This window comes from Ursus americanus, chromosome 5 (assembly GCF_024610735.1).
Source record: "Ursus americanus isolate L20-20 chromosome 5, mUrsAme1.1.p, whole genome shotgun sequence".
NCBI lineage: Eukaryota > Metazoa > Chordata > Mammalia > Carnivora > Ursidae > Ursus > Ursus americanus.
In genome coordinates this window covers 76,171,940-76,195,428 of record NC_142131.1, presented here as the reverse complement: position 1 = coordinate 76,195,428, position 23,489 = coordinate 76,171,940, and the positions used below count along the sequence as shown (strand labels likewise).

General features: G+C 49.2%; 1 protein-coding gene across 1 annotated transcript in view; it reads left to right on the top strand.

Annotated features, from left to right (window-relative positions):
- The window catches only part of COL23A1 (collagen type XXIII alpha 1 chain), a 309,289-nt gene that overhangs the window by 10,851 nt on the left and 274,949 nt on the right, over positions 1–23,489 (top strand). The window contains exon 2 of the mRNA XM_045794937.2: positions 11,996–12,062. Within this exon, the coding sequence (XP_045650893.1) occupies positions 11,996–12,062 (67 nt within the window). The remainder of the gene's footprint in view (positions 1–11,995; positions 12,063–23,489) is intronic.

The window sequence follows — 23,489 nt, the reverse complement described above, 5'->3', positions numbered from 1 at the left end:
AAAAAAAAAAAAAAAAAAGGAACATGAATTAAAGATCGCTGAAGAATTCCATCTCCTTTGAACACTGAACTTATCAAAGCATGCCAGCATGTTTCAGGGCTGAGCTAGGACCCTTGAGGAAATGTGTGCCCATGTGGTTTGGAAGTCACTCAGCATGCCGGCGGGAGTCACTGAGGAAACCCCATGTTCCTTAGAGAAACGTGTCTGAGCTCCTGCCGAACGCCGGGGCTGGGCTAGCTGCTCTCACCAACTGTCTTCCCTCGACTCTACCGAACTTTTCCTGGCACTGAGGTGGAAACCCAAGCCCGGTGGGGTGAAGTTGATGCCTTTTGACCCCAGGACACCTGCTCCCCCACCCCGAGGGATGGGGAGCCAAGCCTGTGGGAGCCAGGGCCAGAGTGTTTTTGTCCTTATCATTTTTTAAAGGTATATTTGATACATAATGAACTCCAAGTATTTTAAAATTACAATTTGAGACCTTGTGACCACATGTGTGCAAATGTGAAACCATCTCTACAGTCAAGGTAGTGAATGTATGCATCACCCTCAAAAGCTTCTCCTGTCCCCTTGAATTCTGTCCCATCCTGCCACCCAGGTGTCACGGATTTCTCTCACTATGGATTTGTCTTCTTTTTTTTTAGGATTTTTATACAAAAAGAATGACACAAAATTCTGCTTCTTTTTTTGCAGGGGGTAGGGTGTCTGGTTTCCTTTGCTCAGTATAATTATTGAGAGATGCATTTGCATTTTTGCATATATTATTAGTTCATTCTTTTTCCTTACCAAGTGTTATTTCTTTTTTTTTTTAATAAAGATTTTATTTATTTATTCAACAGAGATAGAGACAGCCAGCGAGAGAGGGAACACAAGCAGGGGGAGTGGGAGAGGAAGAAGCAGGCTCATAGCGGAGGAGCCCGATGTGGGGCTCGATCCCATAACGCCAGGATCACGCCCTGAGCCGAAGGCAGACGCTTAACCGCTGTGCCACCCAGGCACCCCCAAGTGTTATTTCATTATAAAGAAATGCCATCCTTTGTTTATCCCCTCACCTGTTAATGGACATTTGGGTTGTTTCCAGTTTGGGGCGATTACAAAGAAAGCTGCTGTTAACATTTGTGTACAAGTCTTTGTATGGACACCTGCTTTCGTGTCTCGTTATACAGACCTTGGAATGAAATGGTTGATCGTCTGATAGGTGTATGACTAACTTTTCAAGAAGCTGCCCAGCTGTTGTGCAAAGCCATTGTATCATTTTACATTCCCACCAGCAGCCTTAATAGAACGAGAGTTCTAGTATCCATGTCATGGGTCCTTTTCCCTCTGGCTGCTTTTAACATTTTCTCTTGATCCCTGGTTTGAAGCAGTTCGAATGCAATGTGCCTGCCTTGGTGCAATTTTCGTCGTGTTTATTGTGCTTGAGTTTCCCTGAGATTCTTGAATCTCTGGGGTTATAGTTATTATCAAACTTTGAACAATGTTCTGGCACTCACTGCTCAAAGTATTTTTTTCTGCTCTACTCTCCCTCTCTCTTTCCCCCAATTTGGAGACTGTACTTACATGTGCACTGGAAGACCCAAAGCTCACGGACGCTCTTCTTTTCTTTTTCATTCTTTCTCTCTGTTCATTTTGGATAATTTCTACTGCTGTCTTCAGGTTCACTAATCTTCTCTTCTGCAGTGTCTAATCTTGCCATCAATCCTCTCTGCTCTGTCTTTCACCTCAGACATGGTAGTTTTCACTCTTAGAATTTCAGTGTAGGTATTTTAGTATCTTTGGCGCCTCTACTGAACTCCCTGACCGTGTACCATGTAGTCGCAATCCTCGTTTTATGGTCTGGGGGGGGGGCGCTAATTCTAACATCTGTGGCAGTCGTGGGTCTGTTTCAGTTCACTGACTTTTCTGCTCATTATGGGGCCTGTTGTCCTGCTGGTAATTTCTTTCTTTCTTTTCTTTTTTAAAGATTTTATTTATTTATTTATTTGTCAGAGAGAGCACAAGCAGGGGGAGAGGCAGGCAGAGAGAGGAGCAGACTCCCCACTGAGCAGGGAGCCTGATGTGGGACTCGATCCCAGGACCCTGGGATCATGACCTGAGCCAAAGGCAGACGCTGGACCAACTGAGCCACCCAGGCACACCCCCCCCCACCACTGGTAATTTCTTATTAGATGCTGGACATCATGAGTTTTACCTCATTGGATATTGAATATTTTTGTATTTCTGTAAATTTTCATGAGCTTTGTTGGATTACAGTTGTTTGGAAGTAGTTGGATCCTTTGGGTCTTGTTTTTAGGATCCATTAGGTGGGACCAGAGCCACGTGTAGTCTAGGACTGATTACTCCCTATGTCTAGGCAAGACTCTTCTTGGAGCTCTACTTGGTTCACCTGTCTGGCTGGGGGAATGGGCACCCTTCCCAGTCCCGTGTAAGAACTACGTGCTGTTCCCTGCATCCTTTTAGGTGGTTCTTCCCCTGGCCTTGGGTCATTGCCTCCCACATGTGCTGATCAGTGCCCCATGGAACATCTGCAAAGAACCCTCCCAGATCTCTGGTTCTCTCGGCTCCTCTGCTCTGCAGCCCCAACTGCCTGGCATCCCTGGACTCCCAGCTCCATCTCTTCTTTAAAAAACATCTATTTTATTTAAATTCAATTAATTAACACAGAGTGTATTATTAGTTTCAGAGGTAGAGTTCAGTGATTCATCAGTTGCATACAACACCCAGTGCGCATTCCATCATGCGCCCTCCCTAATGCCCATCCCCCAGTTACCCCATTCCTCCACCCCCCTTCCCCTCCAGCAACCCTGTTTGTTCCCTATAGTTAAGAGTCTCTTATGGTTTGTCTCCCTCTCTGATTTCATCTTATTTTATTTTCCTTCCCTTCCCCTATGATTCCCTGTTTTGTTTCTCAAATTCCACATATGAGTGAAATCATATAAGAATTGTCTTTCTCTGATTGACTTATTTCCCTTAGCATAGTACCCTCTAGTTTCATCCACGTCATTGCAAATGGTAAGAGTTCATTTTTCTGATGGCCGAGTAGTATTCCATTGTGTATATATACCACATCTTCTTTATCCACTCATCTGTTGACAGGCATCTGGGCTCTTTCTGTAGTTTGGTGATTGTGGGCATTCCGGCTCCATCTGTCCAACTTCAGAAGGCTGCCAGGCTCCATGTCTGTTTTCCCTGCCTGTGCTACAGCCTGGAAACTCTCCCCAGGCAGGAAGCTAAAACCCTTGTTCTCTGAGATCATGCTGCTTTCCTGCTTGGTATCAATGTCTTCAAAACCTGTGTTCCCTACATTTTATTTGCAGATTTTGTTGTTGTTGTTTTTTTGGGTTTTGGTGGTGCTATTTTATGCAGGAGGATAAATATAGTTGTGCTACTGTATCTTGCCCGGAAGTAGAAATCCATGATGTGGCTTTTAAAATTTTTTGAAATAATTTTAGAATGATAGAAAAATATGCTTACATATGTACATAACTGTAGCACATTCATCAAAAGTAAGAAATTAACTGTGATACCTTACTCTAGCAGGCAGAGGTGTAGGAGAGCCCTCAGGATTCCCACCCCTTGGCGTACACACTTTGTGTGATTCCCTCCCCTTGAGTGTAGGCAGAACCTGTGATTATGATAGGATCGTTCCCGGGACTGAGTTACCAATCAGTTGATTGAGTTCATTACAGCATTTATCCTTGGTGGGCCTGACCCAAGCAGGTGAGTCCTTAGAAGGGACTGGGCCCTTCCTGAAGTCAGAGAGATCTGAAGCATGAGAGGCTGTGTGGAGGGGGGCCACATGTCAAGGAACTGTGGTGGCCTCTAGATGCTGAGAGCAGCCCCTGGCTGGCAGCCAGCAAGAGAACGAGGCTCACAGACCACAAGGAACCATATGAGCTTGAAAGAGGACCCAGAAGTCCAGAAAGAAACACCCAGCCAATGCATTGATTTCAGCCTCAGGAAACCACGAGCAGAGAACCAAACTGTGTCCAGACCTTTGACCACAGAAACCCTAGTAAATAGGTGTTGTTTGAAGCTGATGATTTGTGACAATTTGTTATGCAGCAATTAAAAACTAATACAATTACTATTAACTAAAAAACGCCAGGTCCAATTCTTTAGTAACAATATCCCATTATTAATCTAGCAATATCTCAACAAAGAGTAACGTGAGGACCAGCATGAAGCTGTGGGTCTATTCCCACCACTTCCAATTTTTAAGATGATTTTATTTGTTTTCTTATTTATTTATTTTTTTTTTAAAGAGAGAGAAAGAGCAAGCATGAACGGGGGAGGGGCAGAGAGAGAGGGAGAAGCAGGCTCCCCGCTGAGCCTAATGCGAGACTCAATCCCAGGACCCTGGGATCATGACCTGAGCTAAAGGCAGACGCTTAACTCACTGAGCCACCCAGGCGCCCTTTAAGATGATTTTAATGCACCCATATTGTGTCTTGGTTGGAGATGGTTAGGATCTTGATTAATAATAGATCTGTCATATGAGGAAATATTTGCAAATCATATATCTGATAAGGATGTAGTATCCAGAAAATGTAAAGGACTCTTATAGCTCAACAACAGAAAGCCAACCCAACTTAAAAATGGGCAAAGGACTTGAACAGACATTTCTTTAAACAAGATAGCAAATGATCAGCAAGCCCATGAGAAAGACGCTCCACATCATTAGTCATTAGGGACGTGCAGATCAAAATCACAATGAGATACCACTCAACACCCACTAGGATCCGTTGAGGAGGATGGGGAGAAACTGGAACCTTCATACATTGTTGGTGGTAATATCAAATGGTTCAGCCACTGTGGAGAAGTTTGGTGGGTACTCAAAACATAATATATGGCCTTAACCATATGACCCAGCAATTCCACTTCTAGGTATGTACCCAGAAGAACTGAAAACAGGTACTCCAACAAATACATACACTCGTGTTCACAGCCCAACTGTTCACAATAGCCCAAAGGTGAACACAGCCCAAATGTCCATCGACAGATGAATGGATAAACCAATTGTGGTGTAGACACCCGACAATATTATTCAGCCATGAAAAGAAATGAAGTGCTGATTCATGCCACGGAGTAGACAAAGCTCAAGAACATTATGCTAAGTGAAAGAAACCAGATACAGAAGGTCATATATTATGTATATTATGTTCCAGAATATGTGAATCCATAGAGACAGAAAGATTGGCAGCTGCCATGGGCTCAGAGGAGGGGGGAATGGGGAGCAGCTGCTTAGTGGGCACAGGATTTCCTTTTGGGGTCATGAGAATGTTTTAGAACTAGACAGAGCTGGCTAAGGGGTGGTTGCATGTGCCACCAACTGTTCCCTTTAACATTGTTCACTTTAATTTTATGCGGTGTGAATTTCACCTCGATTCAAAAAAATAGATGTGTTATAGAAATAACAAAGCTGTACCTCAGTGGGTGTTAAGGGACTTAGTGATTTCTTTTTACCCAATTTTATAGAGGGAACTACAGACATTATTCAGATCTCTCTGGTTTTTCCTCTAAAGTCCCCTTCCTGTTCCCAGATCCCACCCTGGATACCACGTTGCATTTTGTTTTCATGTCTCCTTGGTCTCCTTGGTCTATGATGGTTTCTCAGTCTTTCATGTTTTTCATGACCTTGACCATTTTTGGACATATTGGTCAGGTAGTTTGTAGACTGTCCCTCAGTTTGGGCTGCTCTGATGATTAGACTGGATTCTGCGGTCTTGGGGAGAAGAGCACTACAGTGGATTGCCATTCTCGTGGTGTCATGTCAGGGGTCCGTGATGTCACATGACCTATCACTGGTGACATTAACCTCGATCACTTGGTTCAAGTAGTATCTGCCAGATTTCTACCTTATAAAGTCCCGCTATTTTCCTTTCTCGGTCTTTCGGAAGTGAGTCTAGCCTTCACTCAAGAAGTAGGGAATTTTGCTCCACCTCCTGGAGAGGGGAGTATCTTCATATATTATTGGAAGATTTGTCTCTTCCCACTTATTTATTCAATCATCTCTATCAGTACGGACTGATGGGTTTCTAACCTATCCTTCGGGTGATAGATAATCTAATACATCATTATTTATTTTGTTGCCTAAATTGTTCCAACTTGGGCCATTCTGAGCCCTTTCAGGTAGGTTCTGTGTTTCTTTGACATACTCTTCCCCCACCTCCTTTTTTCAAAAAGGACTTCCTTACTTTCTGCCACTACAAGGCACTGGTGGTTCATCTTGTGTATTTCCTGCCCTGGGTTAGAATCAGCCATTTCTCCAAGGAGCCCTGCTTCCTTTTCTTGGAAAGTGGTATTTAGAAACCAAGATTCAGGTACGGGGTGTGCTTGCTGCTTCCAGGATGTCCTTGGTTGTAGGTCGTCTCTGCACACAGCTAGTGTATGTATCTGCCTGAATATCCACTCCCCTATGTACACGTACCTCTGATTATTTCCGTATGTCTCTTTCTGTGTAAATTAGATATGACCTCGTAGTGGCGTCGCTGACCCATCCAGCACCACACGGGTCATTCTGTCTCTCCCCCTTTGCGTCTTTATAACTTCTTTCTTGGACAGTGAGAAGCCTGGCTCTCATCACCCATAGTCTATTTACTCACTCATTCAACGCTAATGTATGTGTAAAGTAGTTTCAAAATCGCCGACCTTTCAGAATTGCCCTCGTTAATGCCCGTCGCCCAGTGAGACAGGGAGAGACAACTTTCCCTGCCGCAGGACAGCGTCTCTGTACGGCTCCTTTTGTGTTCAGTCTGATAGCTCTCCATCAAAACACTATTTTGTAGGGGCGCCTGGGTGGCACAGTGGTTAAGCGTCTGCCTTCGGCCCAGTGCGTGATCCCGGTGTTGTGGGATCGAGCCCCATATCAGGCTCCTGTGCTATGAGCCTGCTTCTTCCTCTCCCACTCCCCCTGCCTGTGTTCCCTCTCTCGCTGGCTGTCTCTATCTCTGTCAAATAAATAAATAAAATCTTTAAAAAAAAAAACAAAACACTATTTTGCAAAGTTACTTAGGTCAGCTGCCCGCTTTTCCCACCACTTGCAGCAGTCTTAACGTAGCTAGATTCATTCGTCACAGCCTACGTTTCGTCCAGAGATTCTCCCACATCCGGGTTGATTTGTAAAGAAAATGTGTATCCGTTAAAGTTCACTCTTTGCGACGTCCAGTCTTACTGGTTTTGACAACTGCCCAGAGTCACGTGTCCAGCGTCTCAGTGCCACACCGAGCAGTTCGATCAGCCTCACAGTGGCTCCTTGTACTTCACGTCTCACACTCCTCCAACCTTCAGCAACCCCGGACCTGATTTCTGTCCTTTTCATGCTGTCTGGCCTGGCTGTGGATGGCAACTTTTTGTTTGGTTGGTTGGTTGGGACACGAAGACGGCTTGTAAGCGGAGCGGGCCATGCTTTGCGGTTGGAGTTGGTGGACACCAGGGTGCAGGGCCCACCCTGATGCTTATTACATCGCCCTCTGGAGTCTCAGTGCTCTCATCTGTCAATGGGCACAATAGTCCCCACCTCTTGGTGGGGGTGGGGGTGGGGGTCTTGGCAGGTCTGGAGGAGGTGGCGGCTGTTGGCACTGTGCCTGGCCCCATAAACCATCAGTAACTCAGTAATAATACCTTGTATTTGATGTCCTCCTCATCTCCGTGATGAGCTATGCAAAAAAGAATGTCAGAGGCCAGGTCTCACTGCCCTCTGGGGTGGCTGGCCTCAGTGACAATGCAGCAGGGGCCCCTCCCTGTGAGAGTGGAAGGAGGGCAGAGGATTTGTGGGGGGAGCAGAGAGGGTCGTCTGGTGCTTGTGGTGCTAGAATCATCTGTCTGCCATTCACAAATGGTCCTTGGCAGGGCGACTTGAGGGCTTCATTTTGGTTCTTCCTCTTCTTCCAGGCTTTTTTTTTTTTTAACTGAAAAGATGGTCTGACAATACGGCAAGGACTTCTAAAGAAGTAAATCACCATAATCCCGACACGCAGGGGGCTTTGTGTTTCGGTAGCTGCTGCCACCCCATGCCTGAATTTTTACACAGATATAGACCTTTTATTTACGGTATCATAAACATCCCCCGCCCACTTCTTGCTATGCAGTGTTGCTAGTGACATTTCACGAAATATGACAGTTTCATCACGGAGAGTTTCACCATCCTTCTCTAAACTGCTCCCACTGTTTCGGGGGGCACAACTTCATGGGTATCATTTGCTCCTGCTGATTTTTACTTCCCTGCGATTTCTTCCCGAGAGCAGGAATCTTCTGTCAAAGAGGACAGGAATGTCTTTTGGCTTTATTTGTGCCATTTTACAGAAATAAATTGTGACATCCTTCTACGTGTATTCATCTATATTTCATCAGAATGCACCCGTTCGAGGCTGTGATCAAGCATCTGCCCGATGGGGCGCCTGGGTGGCACAGCGGTTAAGCGTCTGCCTTCGGCTCAGGGCGTGATCCCGGCGTTGTGGGATCGAGCCCCACATCAGGCTCCTCCGCTATGAGCCTGCTTCTTCCTCTCCCACTCCCCCTGCTTGTGTTCCCTCTCTCACTGGCTGTCTCTATCTCTGTCGAATAAATAAATAAAATCTTTAAAAAAAAAAAAAAGCATCTGGCCGAGCATCCCAGACTAGTGCTCCCACAGGTCATTAATAAATCTATCATCTAACAGCGTAATGCTTTTCTGAGAACCAAGATTTCCCCCTGCTCTCGCTGCCCCTCCCCCAACTCCAACTTCAAGTTCTCCTCCTCCGGACTGGTGGAGGGAAAGCTCCCAAAGTCTCAGGGACTTTTCTCTGAAACTCCTCCTTTAGTTACTTTTGGAGTCAGGACTTGTTTGCATATGTAAAACCAGGACCATATTGTTTGCAGATGCGAGGGGTGCTGCCAGATAATTGAATGCAAAAAAAAAAAAAAAAAAAAGTTGAGGCCTTTAAATCATTTTACAAACCTGGATGCAAAAGAATATTTTCTTAGAATTAGAGAAGAAAAAGCGAAGCATGGAAATAAAGATTGTGGGATTGGGTTTCTAATTCAAACATTTCACTTTGTGTTCATAGCAGTGGTATTTCAAACCCACAGAAAGTTAGGCGCCTGGGGGGGGTGGAGGGTGGGGGTGGAGGGCAGGGGACTAGCAGATAAAAATGCAGATTCTCCGTATAATCCAGAGAAACACACGCATAGACGCATAGACGGAGTTAGAGTCAGTGACCAAACAAAAACTCGATCCCATTACGTTATGACCCCACCTACGAGCATTAACAATAAGGTTAACCCCCCCACCCCCAATAGCTTCCTGTTTAGCTTTTTATTTTAGATAAGAGCCCTTTGGAAGTAATTGTGCTTCCTATCGGTATGTGATAAGCCCTCCCTCCCTTTTAGGAGAGCGGCCCAGATGTGATCAGCTGTTAAAACGAATCGGGTTTTAGCATTAAATGCTTTGGTTTCCAACAAGGAAGCGAGTGCGGCTTCTAGCCGGTCTAGTAGTGATAAAAACAGATGAGAGAGCGTCTCACACAACTTGACGGGCTTGAACGAGAAGGCTGTATTTGTTTGCCGTGTACATTTTGAAATCTGTAACAGTATCTGCAAATACAGTGGGGGAAGAAAGTGAGTTCTGAGACCCCGCTCCAGCCTGTATCCACGTCCGCGGGCAGCTTCGGTACTCTGGCTCAGAGACATGGTCGCTAGTGGGCCACAGGGTCCGCACTGCTGGGGGTGGCGCTGGGGGTGGGGAGCGCGGGTTGCAGAGCTGGGAGGGTTGCCATCTGCTGCTACTGCTAGTGGAGATGTTCTCACCCACCCCTGGGGTGGTGTAGCGCCCAGGGGAGCTCCGGGTGGCTTAGGGTCGCTCTGGGCCAGGTGGACCAGAGCAGAAGTGAGTGACAGGTAGGGGTCCAGCTGGGAGCTGGGAGCCTGCGTCCAGAAGCCCAGCCAGGTTCTGATTTCTGGGGCAAGCTGAGGTCTTGGGGGGCTGGGGAGGTGCGATGAAGACGGACAAGTTAGTGCACGTAAAGGCAGCACCCTTCCACCCTCTGCCTGTCTGTGGTACCCCTGCCATGCAGCCTCTGCCACGGGGTGTATAACCACGTCCCTGTGTCCCCTCAAAACTTGCAGGCTTTCACTCCTTCTCTTGTGGGTATCAGCCTCTGTGGCCCATCTGTAAAATGGGGGTGAGGCTGGCAGGGCTGGAGGTGGACCCTGGAAGTGCTTGGCAGGTGGCCGGAGCTCCTGGTCCTGGGCTGCTCCTGCCAGAGGCAGACCGGGCTTGGCTGTGAAGTCCCCTCTCCTGTGACAATTCCAGGCTTGGTGCTCAGGGGCTCAAAAGTGGGGGTGCCCTCCTCACCTCGTCTAAAGCAGTGCTTTAAACGTAACAGTTTGGGGATCGCCTGGCTGGCTCAGTCCATAGAGCATGCGACTTGATCTCAGGGTTGTGAGTTGGAGCCCCACGTTGGGCACAGAGATTACTTAAAAAAAAAAAAAAAAAAAAAAAAGGCCAAACAAAAATAACAGTTTTATTTGCTTCCTGTACTGTTTTCAAGGTATTTTAAATTTTTATTTATTTTTGTTGAGAAAGATGACATTTATTAAAAAGTTTTATTTATTTATTCCGAGAGAGAGAGCGCTTGCACAAGGAGGAGGAGCAGAGGGAGAGGGAGAGAGAATCCCAAGCCAACTCTGTGCTGAGCACGGAGCCCAACGTGGGGCTCGATCTCACGACCCTGAGATCATGAACTGAGCTGGAACCAAGAATCAGGTGCTTAACCCACTGAGCCACCCAGGGCACCCTGAGAAAGATTACATTTTTATGTTTGAACCTTCTGGTGGTAGTATCATGTTTTGTCATTCAGGTTATCCCATTTGGGATTTGCTTTGTTTTGCTTTGAGGGAGATTTTTTAAATTTGTTTGCTTTCTAAGGAAAGGTTAATACTTTATTTTTTCTTGTTAGGACTCAAGTCTTGGCTCGTTTGGGGATTATGGGCCCGTCATTTCACTCTCCTCAACCTGGATTTGGGTTTGGGGACTAATTTCTTTTTTTTTTTTTCCCAAGCGTGTCCCCGATGTGCGAGACAGGGACAGTAATCGGGCCTCCGAGGTTACTCCGACTGGCCCATCAGGCAGTGATTGTGCCAAGCTGTGCTGTGAGTTAGGAAAATAGTGGAGCTGGGATGTTTGGCCCTAATTCTGGGGTAATTCTCTTCCCTTCTGCCAAATGTAACACAGGGCTGGGCATGTGTAGAGATTCTTGTTAAATGGACGGAGCCAAATTTTCTAGGCCAAGGATCCCTGCTGGTAAGAAGGAAGGAAGAGGTCATCAGGGCGGATTAGGGCTGGGCCTGGGGTCTGAGGCCCCATGGGCTGTGGAGGTGGCTGCGAGGGGGCCCCAGGGCGTCCTGGGTTCGGATCCGACCTAAGGACCAGGAGTTGGCTGCCCAGGCCCAGCTTCCAACTTCTCTGCCCTCTCCTCGTCACGCTGACTGTATGGTCTCTCTGGCTTCTCCGGATTCATGTTTGAAAATGGGTAACAGGGGCATCTGGGGGGCTCCGTCTGTTAAGCGTCTGCCTTCACCTCAGGTCATGATCCTTGGGGTCCTGGGATCAAGCCGCACGTCTGACTCCCCACTCAGCGGGGGTCTGCTTCTCCCTCTGCCTCTCCCCCCTGCTCATGCTCTCTCTCTCTCTCAAATAAATAATAAAATCTTTAAAAAAATTTTAAAAATTAAAAATTAAAAAAAAATTTTTTTTTAAATGCTGTAACAGAGCAGAAACCTGCCACCTTCTTGTCAGGGACTCCCAAGTGATCGTTGCACGGTTATTTTGGTTTTTCCTCTCATGCTAAAACTGCCGATAGCATTTAACTGCCTGGTAAAAAAAAATGTGCCCCACTGTGCCACCCCCATTGTCGATCTTTCCAATACATCGGTGGTTGCTGATTTTTCCACTTCTGCCCCTGTCCGCTCTCAAACTCATGCTCATTTTTTCTCCCCCTCTCTTTTCTTTCTGGTCCAGAAGTTGGAGGGACTGGCCAAGCACCGGACAGTTCGGGAAGCACCGACCGCGTGCATCTGCCCACCAGGTAAGTGGATGTTTGATGCTCGCGGGCCCCTGATTTCCCGAGGCCGGGCCTCCTGCCTCCTGTCTGCTCTGAACTGCCGAGCACGTGGTCAAGAGGCTGACCCTGGCTTTCAGGCTGTGTGTCGCAGCTCGTGGACCACCCCACTCGTGGGGTCTTTCTTCCTATGTCTTCCCTGACCAGCTCACCAAGTCAAAGATTCTAGCAAGGTTACCTGACCTGGTTTGATGAGGATGGTGGTCTGTTAGAAACTGTTCGAAATGACTTATAATGAAGACGTAGATACAAGGAAACTAACAGCTGTCCCATGTCAAAGACCGAAAAACAGGCCTGGACCGTCCGCACGGTATTAACATTGTGACCCCAGCTCTATTTCAGACACGACGGTTGAGTAAGGAATCTGGCGAATATAGGTTTTTTCGGGTTTCGTTTCTTTTGGTGGAGGTAGAGGAAGGAAGATGGGAACGTGGTCTGAATGATTCGAATTATCGTGTCTGTCTTGGGTTTTGGTGGTGCAGCCAGGGTGGCTGAGAATCAGACCAGGATTTGTGGGTTTCCCATCCTTGGGGCTGAGTCCCGAGTCCCAGCAGGTCTTCCGGTGGTCCTCATGGGAGCTTTGTACAGACCTTCATCGAGACTTTAGGTGTGCGCTCTTGGCCCTGGTATTTTCAGCGTTAGAATTACCCTCTATCGAAGGTGTGTAGTGTGTAGTAACTACCGGTGAATGAGTTGGAAATTGCAATAATTCGTAGACTCCCCACCATGCAGGACAAGCTGGAGAACACAGGAGCTGAGCCCCGGGGACCTTGTCCTTGCTGTCCCTCCGTCCACTAGCCAAGTGGTCCGGCTTTTCCCAATCTGGCCGAGACACGAAGCTCCTTGAAAATGAACATCTCCGTATTGGGAGATGCCCTGGGATTTCTGCAGAGGTGGACCTCGCAGTGTGAAAATTCAGTCTCCAAGGGCCCGGCTGGAGAGGATTTTATGGGCGAGCTTGAGTTAGTCTTTAATAGCACCTCCAACATTTCAACAGGAGGGAAAAGGACGGGACAAGCAACGACATCATTAGCAGATCAGGAAGTCAGACATTTGATGCTCTTGTGGGGTTTTTTTGGTATTTTTTTCCCCTCCTCTTTCTGAGTGCTGTATGGATGTCAATTCATGGGAGTTATGTGGAGAAGTATTTTTTAAACTGGGAGTCACAAAGCGTTTGTAGGATATGAAATCAGTTCCGTGGGTTACAGCCAGCGTTTTTGAAATTTTGAACTAGCTGTAGACTGGAATAAAAACATATTGGAGTGAAGTTTTTGTTTGAGCTATTTATACTTGGAGTGTATGACCTGGATGGTGATTGAAAGGGGTTTCCTGCTATGCGTTGCTGACCGGAAGTTTGAAAGTCTCAGATACAGATGATGGGGAGAGAGGGAGGAGGAGGCAGTGAGGGGGCGTAGAGCTCCTGAATAAACCTGGCCCGGGGCCACATCTTGGTCTACCGCTTATTAACCCTCAGGGTCTTTATCGAAAATTGATAACGATATGCGAGTGGGCTCTGTAGACTTTTTTGAGATTGGTATTTGAGTATAGGTCAAAGCCCATGACCCAGAGACAGTCCTGGGACCTGCCTGCCCTTGGGGGTTCCTGAACTACCAAGAGAGGCTCTAAGAGGGTCTCAGGGGAGACTCTGGGGTCTGAAAGGCTGGTCAGAAACCCCCGTCCCACTGAGAGGAGGGCAGTAACCTCCCCTGCTCTTGGAGGGGGTGCCCTGCTGGCTGTCGGCGCTGCGCTGCCGTTACCGAGGGACTCGTGGCTGCCCTCAAGCGCTCCTGGGAGGCGTGCTCAGCACGGTCGTGTGGCAAGTGTGGCCAGACTCTGATGCACACTGCTTTCTCCCCCTGTCACCTCGAGCTGGAGGACTCGCTTGAGCCCTTTGGACCAGAGACCTTCATCGATGCAAAACGCTGTAGGGTGGACATTCTGTCATCAAAAGGACAAAGGCCTTTTTTCCTATAGCACTCGAAGCCTAAACCGACTCCCTTTCTTGTGCTCCGATCTGCCCTGCAGACTTTGGGAGTCTGGACCCGCCAACTGCCCTCTGTGGCTTGGGGCCCCATCTGATTTGAGATACTTGCCGATGCCCCCGCTGCCCACCCAGTTCCTTCTCACGGCCTGGAGACTGTGTGATCTTTTGTCAGATCCAAGGAGGTCTGATAAAACAGATAAGCGAGGCCAGAGAAGGGAGAGACTCTTCTGTGTGGTGCCCATTGTGAAGTGGGCCCTCAGTGGGAGCTGTGGAGCTGAGAAGGGGGCAGGCTTCTTGCACGAGCCAGGGGCAGCAGGCCTGGCAGGGCTGTGCCCTGAGCTGGCCCCGTGACCTCGGGCAGAAGAGGGACCTGAGCCTTGTACCTCGTCTATAAAATGGTGTAGAGGGTTGAATGAGGTCATCCAGGATTCAGGATGGGCCCTAAGTCCAATGACAAGAGTCCCTATGAGACAGAAGGGAGAGACTTGAGACACAGAGACACGCAGAGGAGAAGGCCTTGGGAGGCCTGGGAATGATGCATCTACAAGCTTAGGGCGCCAAGGCTTGCCCATGCCGACTGGAAGCTGGAGAGGGGGTGCGGAGGGGATTCTCCTGCAGCGTAGCCGGAGGGAACCAGCCCCGGTAACACCGGGGAGTTTGACTTCTGGCCTCCAGAACTTTGAGAGAATCAGTGTCCCGTCATTTAAAATCACCGCGTTTGTGGCAATTTGTTCTGGCAGCCCTAGGAAACGAAAGCGGGCTGGGATGTGAATCCCCCAAGGACCTTGACGTTGCCAAGGGGGAGGATGAAAATGGGGAGCCCCCCTCCCCCAGGCTGCCCTTTCTCATTCACCTGCCCAAAGAGCCCCTTCTGCGCTCCTTCAGCAGACAGCTCCAGGCTTTAGACGCACGCGACTCACCCCCGTCCCTTGGGCATTCCAACACACTTTGCTTGTGTGACCTATGTATTTACATGCTTAAAAATGAGCTGAAAGGTTCAAAATGCTACGTAAAGTTTAAAAGTGGTCATTACCGCATAGGAGATGTGATTAAAAAAAAAAAAATCTCAAGTACTGCTAAAGATTACCCACGAGGAATGATTCCCCTTTCCGGTTCTCCCCAGTTCTCCTGCTCGCCTTTCTAGACGCCTTACCAGGGTGCGCCTGTCCTAGAGCAGAACTTTCTGTGATGTGCAGGTGGACGAGATCCTGCAAATACGGCAGCTGCTACGGGCCGCATGTGGCTGCTGAGCCCTTGGCACGTGGCCCGTGCCAGCAAGGAACTGAATTTTAAAATTTTTACTTAATTTGAATTTCCATTGCCACATGTGGCCAGTGGCTTTGGTATCAGGCGGCGGGGTTTTTGAGGTAGTGCATGTATATTTCAGACCGCTGCCGCCGGGCCTGGGGGTGTCGGGCTGGACAGACAGGAGCTCGCAGTCTGTTGGGGGAGGCTGCCCTCAGAGCGGCAATTCTAGAATATTGCAGGAAGGGCTCTGGCAGGGGTGTCCCCCAAGGCTGTCCTGTGGCAGATGAAGGCACAACCTGGCCCCCGCTGCGCTAAGAACAGTCATGACCCGGGAGCATCCTAAGGGAGGGGTCAGGGCTAGAACCCAGCACCTTGGAGCCAGAGAGCCCTGGGTTTGACTCTGCCCTGTGGTCCCACCCGGGACGTCCTGGGATGGGCCACTCTGGTGTTAAAGTGCTTGTATTACTAACTCTCCATATTGCTCCATAACTAACTCTCCTAATGCCTATCGCTGGGTTAACTGCTGGGCCTGGAGGATGGGACGCATTGGGTTGCCAGGTCTGGGTCAGGTGCCTGTTCTTGGACCTGGAGGAACCCCTCGTGGGGGTGGGGTGACCCTGCCCATGTGGGCTGAGAATGGGGAAGGGTAGTTACCACAGGCATAAATAAGAGCTTACCACTCCAGGGGCAGCTGGCCAGCCCGGTCCAGGGGGCCCTCAGCTGGGGACTGGAGACAGAGTCTGGGTTTGGCCGGAGGTTTGTCTCCACTCCGGGCACAGAAGAGCCTTCTTTTCCCTCTGCTGAACTCTTCCAACAGTTAGCCTGGCCCAGTAACAAAGCGCTTGGACTCTGGACCCTGACTTTCTGGTTCAAATTCTGTCACTCACCAGCTCCATGACCTTGGACACTCATCCACGTAGCCTCCTGCTGCCTCAGTTTCTCATCTGTGAAATGGGGTTTCCAGTAGTAGCCATGTCCTAGGATCGTCACAAGGATGGAATAAGTTACCGCATGTGTGTTGTTTAGAATGGAACCTCCGTCGCTTTCTGAGTGAGTTAGTTGTGGTTACCATTAACTCAGATCCACTGTCCCCAGGCTGAGCCAGACCCACCTGTGTAGCCTGTTACCTTCTTGATTTTCGCTCACGTCCGGCAGGGCCGCCAGAGCGATGGGGGAGAGGAGATTTTGAAGTTGGCGGTTGTCTGGGACTATTCTGGAGGGAAAGAACAAAGGCTTGGCAGACCACATTGGCATGTTCTTCTAGGACGTGGGTGAGGAAAAGCTGGCGACAGAGCCCAGGAAGGGGACAGGGAACGTGTAACCCGTGAGCTCCTGTCAGCCACTAAGGGCTTCCAGAAGGATGCTTGCAAAGCCCCTTGCTCTGCTCCCTTCACACAGTTCACACTGGTTTCCACCCCGGGCTCCACCTGCCCTGGAAGTTTGTTAGCAACTTTTCAGAAAAGTGGCAACACTTTTCATTTCTTTTTCTGTGCCCTTCTGTATCGTTGTATAATACACCAGAGATGCTGTGTGAGGTTTCCAAATGATGTGCACCGGTGAGTAGATTAATCAGAGTTAGAAACGCCCGGCTCTGTCTCAGCCTTTGGAAGTTTGAGCCGAGGAGTGCAGCCCTCCGGAGGAGAGCATGATGTCGAACCTGATACATTTCATTCATAGTTTATGGCAAATGTTACCGAGTGGAACAGAAGTACAAGTTACACGTGTTCAGCCCGTTTAGTTGTTGGCTTAGGAAAGAACTTAGTGAAGGAATTGTGATTCCCCTTTTTGAATTATTTATGCCGAGAATGTTAAAAATAGCACACTTTTTTTAACCTGTTAAATCCTAGTTGGCTGGAATTCGTGATCTAAAACAGTAGCTTGACGGCAGTTCTCCCGCTGTGTCAGACTGCACAGAGTTGAAGGAGTTAATTTACGTGTCTGATCTTGTTTGCTTGTTTGTTGGCTGGAATCCTCTGGAGGATGGTCTCCAGCGCCCACTCCATTATGCTTAGATATTTGTTCTTTCTTTCCTTCATCTCTCCCTACCCGTTTTGTGCTTTTCCTGTGGGCAATATTGACAAAGATTGGGAGAGGCATGGTGGTTGGAGCCTGTCGTTGGAGGTCATGAGGCAGAAAGAACCTTACTGTCCTAAGAATGGGAAGAGCCTGGAGAGAATAAAAGTCTTGCAGAAACAACAACAACAAAAAAGGGAGAGATTGACTCAGCTCAGGAGAAACTGGGCAGGGGGGCAGATGATAGCCGGGCAGGGTTTTGAAGACTGTTTGGCATCTCAGCCAGCTGGGACAGGAGACGCGTTCCACGATCCCACCATTCTGAGCAGAGGCATGGGAGCGCTCTGTTTGGTTGGAAGGCGGCAGGGGGAGGTGAGGGTGGGTCCTGGTTAGGGAGGGATGTGGGTGTTTTTCCACGGGAGGACACAGCTGAGGGAATGTCAGTAGAGTTCAGCATTAAGAGGACCCCAGAAACAGCACATAGTAAAGAGCGGAGGCAGATCTGGGTCTAGCAGAGAAGACCCCGGGGAAAGGGTGCTCAGGGTGGGAATGGTCTTTGTCTCATTCCCTGCCGTGTCTCCTGAGCCTAGAACGGTGGTGGACACGTGGAGGAGGGACGATTGCATCTGCTGGATGACTTCTGTGGAGGAGAGGTCGTGAGAACTTGAATGGGGGCCATGAGAATTGATGGCCGGGAGCAGCTGCAGGAGGCACGGGGCCGCGTGGTGGACGGAACTCACAGACAGGATGGATGGGCACGGGAGGGGACAGAGGTGCCTGAAGCTACGAGCCTGGGGGAGGGCGATGAACATCGACAGGAAATCCCCAAGAGGGATTTGGAAGGGAAGATGGTAAGCGTGGTTTTGGACAGTGAGTGGCTTCCTGAATCAATTAGCAGACCCACTGATGGATGGGAGAAGGTAATTAGAGGTCTTCTCTTAGGGCATCGGCCGGCTACTCTGAATCTGCTCATTACAAAATATACCATGTCCCGTTAGTAAAGGTCTTGCGGTTTAACTGTGTGCTGACCGCTGAGATTTGGAGATTTTCTTGTGACCACCAGAGGGAGCCCACTATATTCATTAAATTCTATAGAAATTTAGCAGGAATTTAAAAGCCATGGATAATTAATGTTTTTTTAAAAAATGACTAACAAACACACAGAAGTGAAACAGAAAGCCAAGCACCCACGCTGGTGTTTTTTCCTATTTCTTCCATTTTCCTAAATGGAAGATGCCTCGGAATTTTCCAGAAGGTTCCAGAATCAAGTGGTTTCCTGGAAGCTGGGATGAATTATGGGAAGGGTAAAAGAGCCATCAGCAAACGCATTCCTGGAACAGTTGCCCCACCCACCCAACATTTATTGAGCGCCATCTGGTTTAGTCATAGCTGAGAATCCTGACGCTATGGGAAGACAGGACTAAAAGAGTCTTGACCTCAGCTTGGCCAACTCTGTGCCAACTATTGGACGACAGGTGCAACTTTTCACTGCGTGGGGTGTCATGTAACTTTGGAGGTTAGGATTATTAAATGTCCCACAGATCAGGAGCTGCTCACGTGGTGGCATTGCCTTTTCTGAGGGTCAGTTCAATGGGGCCCTCATATCTGGCTTCTCACCTTACTCCGAATGCCAAAGTATATTCCCCATGCATTGAAGACTTCAATGTGAAAAATGAAACCACGGAGGGCAAGACAAAAATACAGTAGGTCCCTGAAAAAAAAAACCGTGAGGAAGAAGTAGACTAGACTAAGTGTTGAAGTCAGAAACCATAAGGCAGTGGTTCTCAACCAGGGAAGATTTTACTCCCCAGGGAACATTCTGCAATGTTTGGAGACATTTCTGGTTTGTCTCAAGGTGGGGTGTAGTGGGATGATCCGGGCATTGAGTGGATGGAGGGCCAGGGATGTGGTTAAACATCCTGCAATGCCCTGGATGGCCCCCAACACAAAAAATGACCCCTCCCCAAATGTCAGTGGTGTCGAGGCTGAAAAACCCTGCCATAGTGTAAAATATTTTCTTACATGTTTTAGGCTTAAAGCTTCCATTTTCTGCATAGGAAATCTTGCCTAAACAAAGTTTAAAGGTAAAGAAGAAGCTGAAAAAAAGTTCAACCTATACACTACACGTGTGGTTAATATTCATGAGGTGAAAAGTGTTCTTACAAAGATTAAGGCAAAATCAAACGTTTTAGTGGACGAAGGGGCAAAGAATACGCATAGGGAGTCGCCAGTGAAAAATACAAATGGTGACACATTCCTTCAGTGGATACTCACGGGGCACCCACTCTGTGCCAGGCTCTGCTTTGGGCCCTTGAAAAGATCGTCCACGGTGAATAAATTGTGGAAATTCCTAGTAAAATGAGATAATGTTTTCAGGGATCCGACTGATAATGTTTACATTGTCTTGATCTTTCTGGTGGGCAGCTGTTGCTGTGAAGTCCAAGGGCAGTTGGCTGGAGAATCCTCTCTTGTTTGGGAATTCGGTCTTCTTGGTCTCTTCAGGCCTTCAACTGATTGGATAAGGCCCACCCACATGACGGAGGGCCATCTGCTTTCCTCCAAGTCCACCTCTTTGAATGTTAATCTCAGCCAAAAAAAAAAAAAAATCGTCAGAGAAACATCCAGAATGTTTGACCACGTATCTGGGCACCATGGTCCAGCCAAGCTGACCCATGAAATTAGCTGTCACACCTTCATCTGTTACTTCTCTTGGGGTCCTCCTCCTCCTCTCCCCTCAGCTCTCTCTCCAGTCAGTCAGTTGTCTCACCTGCTTCCCATATGTTGACGAGTCCTCCCTACACCGTTCGTCCACCACTGCCTCCTCCAGACACTCATCGGCTCTTGTCCTTACCAGACCTTCCTCAGGACTGGGGCAAAATGATGTTCAGTTTCAAAGCCTTCCTTGGGTCTCCACCGTCTTTAGGATCAAGGGTGCAGTCTATGTCTTGAGATTTCTCCATGTGATCCCTGCCTCCTTCCCTGCACCCGTCTCTCACATCATATCACCTTCCTATCTCAAATCCTATGCCCTAGGGAATGACTTAGTTTCTCGATCCAAACCTGTGTGTCATTCCCCTGCCTGGAGTGGCTCTCTCCTCCTGGCAGTTCTCCTTGAAGAATCCACCCACAATATTTCTTCAGATCCGCTGGCTGCACAGACCCTCCACGGGTGTTGGCTGAGGTGGTGGGAACCAACGACACACTCAGCCCTTGCGAAGGGAACACGCAGAATTCAGCTCTTTCTGTAAATACGTTTGGGTGATTTGTAGCATGACAGACAGGTCTGTTCCAGGTTGGTTTCAGGGAAAGGCCAATAAAAGCTATTAAGGAAGCCGCCAGGGCTGACGCTGTCCTTCTGGAATTCCACCCTGTCCAGGATCGGGGTATCTTCTCATCCCCTCCGTGGGAAAGCCCCTTCGAGGGGTGTTGGCCTCCTTTTTGTTTTTAAACTTGATACTGACTCTCTTTCCATTTTTTCCAGTGTTTTCTCCACTCGGCTTTTTGTGCTTGCTCACTGAGGCTTCACTCTGGCCAGGGCTTGGCTCGCCTGAGCTCTGACTTGGCCCCAGGGTCCGGTGATTGGAAGCATTTGCATTTGGTTTGGCGCTGGCCAGGGTCCCTTCCCTGTGAATCAGATCCGCTCCTGCCGCCTTGCCCTGGGGCACTTGCCGCTCCCTGTGTCGGGAATAGATTCCCTACAAGGAAACACTTAAAAATATCCTTCCTGGGGGCACCTGGGTGCTAAGTCTAAGCACCTGCCTTCAGCTCAGGTTATGATCTCAGGGTCCTGGGATTGAGCCCCGCATGGGGATCCCTGCTTATCGGGGAGTCTGCTTCTCCCTCTGCCCCTCCCTCTGCTCGTGCTCTCTCTCTCATTCAAATAAATACGTAAAATCTAAAAAAAAAAAAAGAAAAGAAAAGAAAAGAAGAAAGAAACAAGAAAGAAAGAAAAAGAAAGAAAGAGAGAGAGAAAGAAAGAGAGAAAGAAAGAAAGAAAGAAAGAAAGAAAGAAAGAAAGAAAGAAAGAAAAAGAAATATCCTTCCTGGAAAAGCCTTCCCATCCTTTGCAGCTAACATTTCCTGTGCACTCTGTTTTAGCCCCCCCCTTTGCCTAAATTGAGCAGGGTTTGGGAGTTGTGGAGACCTGGGCACCCCCAGACGCCTCCCTAGATTGCAAAGCCTTGTCTCTGTGCAGGAGCTCCTCCTAGGACCCCCCGAGCCCCTCTCTCCCCTTGTCCTCCTGGAGCTGGCTTACCCGCAGCCTTGCTCCCTGCGTGCCCTCACCCTAGGCATGGGTGACCCCAGCTTGCCTTCCATCCTCATGCAGCTGAGCAAAGCGGTGGTATGGGCCGAAAGCGCTGCCCTTGCTAAACGGTCCGAAGAGGATCGGTGGTGGCGGAAACGCACAGAAATGTCCCCTCATTCCCTTCATCTGCTCGTTTGGCGAGCTCCATCCCACTGTGCGGCGTGCACCTGCTCCCTTCGTCGTCCTTAACTATGTAGCCGCTGCGTGCCACAGGAGCTGGGCCCGGGGACAAGCCCCCAGACCCATGGAAGAGGCAGCTGCAAGTCTGCGTGGCTCCGGGGAACGGAGAGGAGGGAGGGCATCTCCATGGATGGCGAGCGAGTTTGCACTGTCACTAGCAACAGAAACCAAGTGGGGCAGACTTAGCGGGAACAGGAAAGTACTGGAAGGAGTTCCGAGCTCACAGAAGCCAAGCGCCTGGTGAGGAGGAGGTGGGGGCGGACAGGAGCGGACAGGATGCGGGTGGTTCTGGGAATCTGGGCAGCAGGTCCCCAGGGGATCGAGGGCTCTCAGATGCGTCCCCTCCAACTGCTTTTCTGTGTGTCACTACTCTGCTTGAGGTTTGGGGTCTCAGGACGAGGAGCCCTACTGGGCAGGCCCGGACCCTGTGCCCATCCCTCCGCCTGGGGCCTCCATGCAGGGTGGAGAGGCAGGGAAGCCCGTCCCCACGGGGGCCAGGATGCCTTTTGGTGTCTGGGACAGGAGTCCGGGTTCGGATGCGGGTGGATCCAGCCCTGAGTGCCAGCTGTGGCCTCCATGGGCCCTGTGAGGTGATTCTTTAAACTGTCTATCTCCTTGTCTGTAAAATGTACCTCGTGGGTTTGGGTTGAGGCATACGCTGAGAAAAATACATGTGGAAGTGCTTGGCATGCAGTAGGCGTCTAATAATGTCTGTGCACTTATCGCTAAGAAAAGTGATCTGTGGTCCCCACGGGGTGGACGAGAGACGGACACAGGTCATTATTATGGGTGGGGTGTTACCGAGGGAGCACGGACAGCATGACCGTGGGGACACTTTCTGTTTGTTGCCTCCCCTGCAGGGATGTAATGTCATTTCTGCTTGGTCTCTTGGTTCGTCTGGTGCCACAGTCCCCCTCATGAAGCTTCTGCTCCAAGATGGAGAAAGAGCATCTCCTGGCTCCTCGGGGAGCCCTTGAGCCTGATTATCAACAGGGAGCTTTATAAAGCCCTTTTCTTTTGGGGGACCCTGGAGATTCCCCCATGATGCAGCAAAGCCTCTCCCCTGACCCCACTGTTCTTTTTTAGTTTTTCAGCCCTGCCTTTAGAAATGGGACCGAATGCCGGCAGAGCTGCCTTCCCCACGAGGTCATGATTTTCGTGACACTGGGCTTGAAGTGGCCGTGGGCGGCCCCCTCACAGGCTAGCACAGAAGTTCACAGCTGCAGGCTGAGGTTCCGCGGGGAAGAAAAGTCCAGCAAACAAAGGCCAGTGCATGGCTGGTGTGGACGAGGGGCCAGACCTGGTTTCCCTATTAGAAACTCACACGCCTGCCTCCCCTGCGGTGCTTTCTGTCAAATGTACCTTAAAAAATGTGTAGACAAGGGGCGCCTGGGTGGCTCAGTTGGTGAAGCATCTGCCTTCAGCTCAGGTCATGATGCCAGGGTCCTGGGATCGAGCCCCACATTGGGCTCCCTGCTCGGCGGGAAGTCTGCTTCTCCCTCTCCCTCTGCCTCTGCCCCCCATTCATGCTCACTTTCTCAAATAAACAAAATCTTTTTTAAAAAAAATGTATAGACAAGACCACATGTGCCCCTGGGAGGGTGGGGGCGGCAGGTGACTTGGAGGCAGGGTGGGATATGCACCAGGGCTGTGGCACTCACAG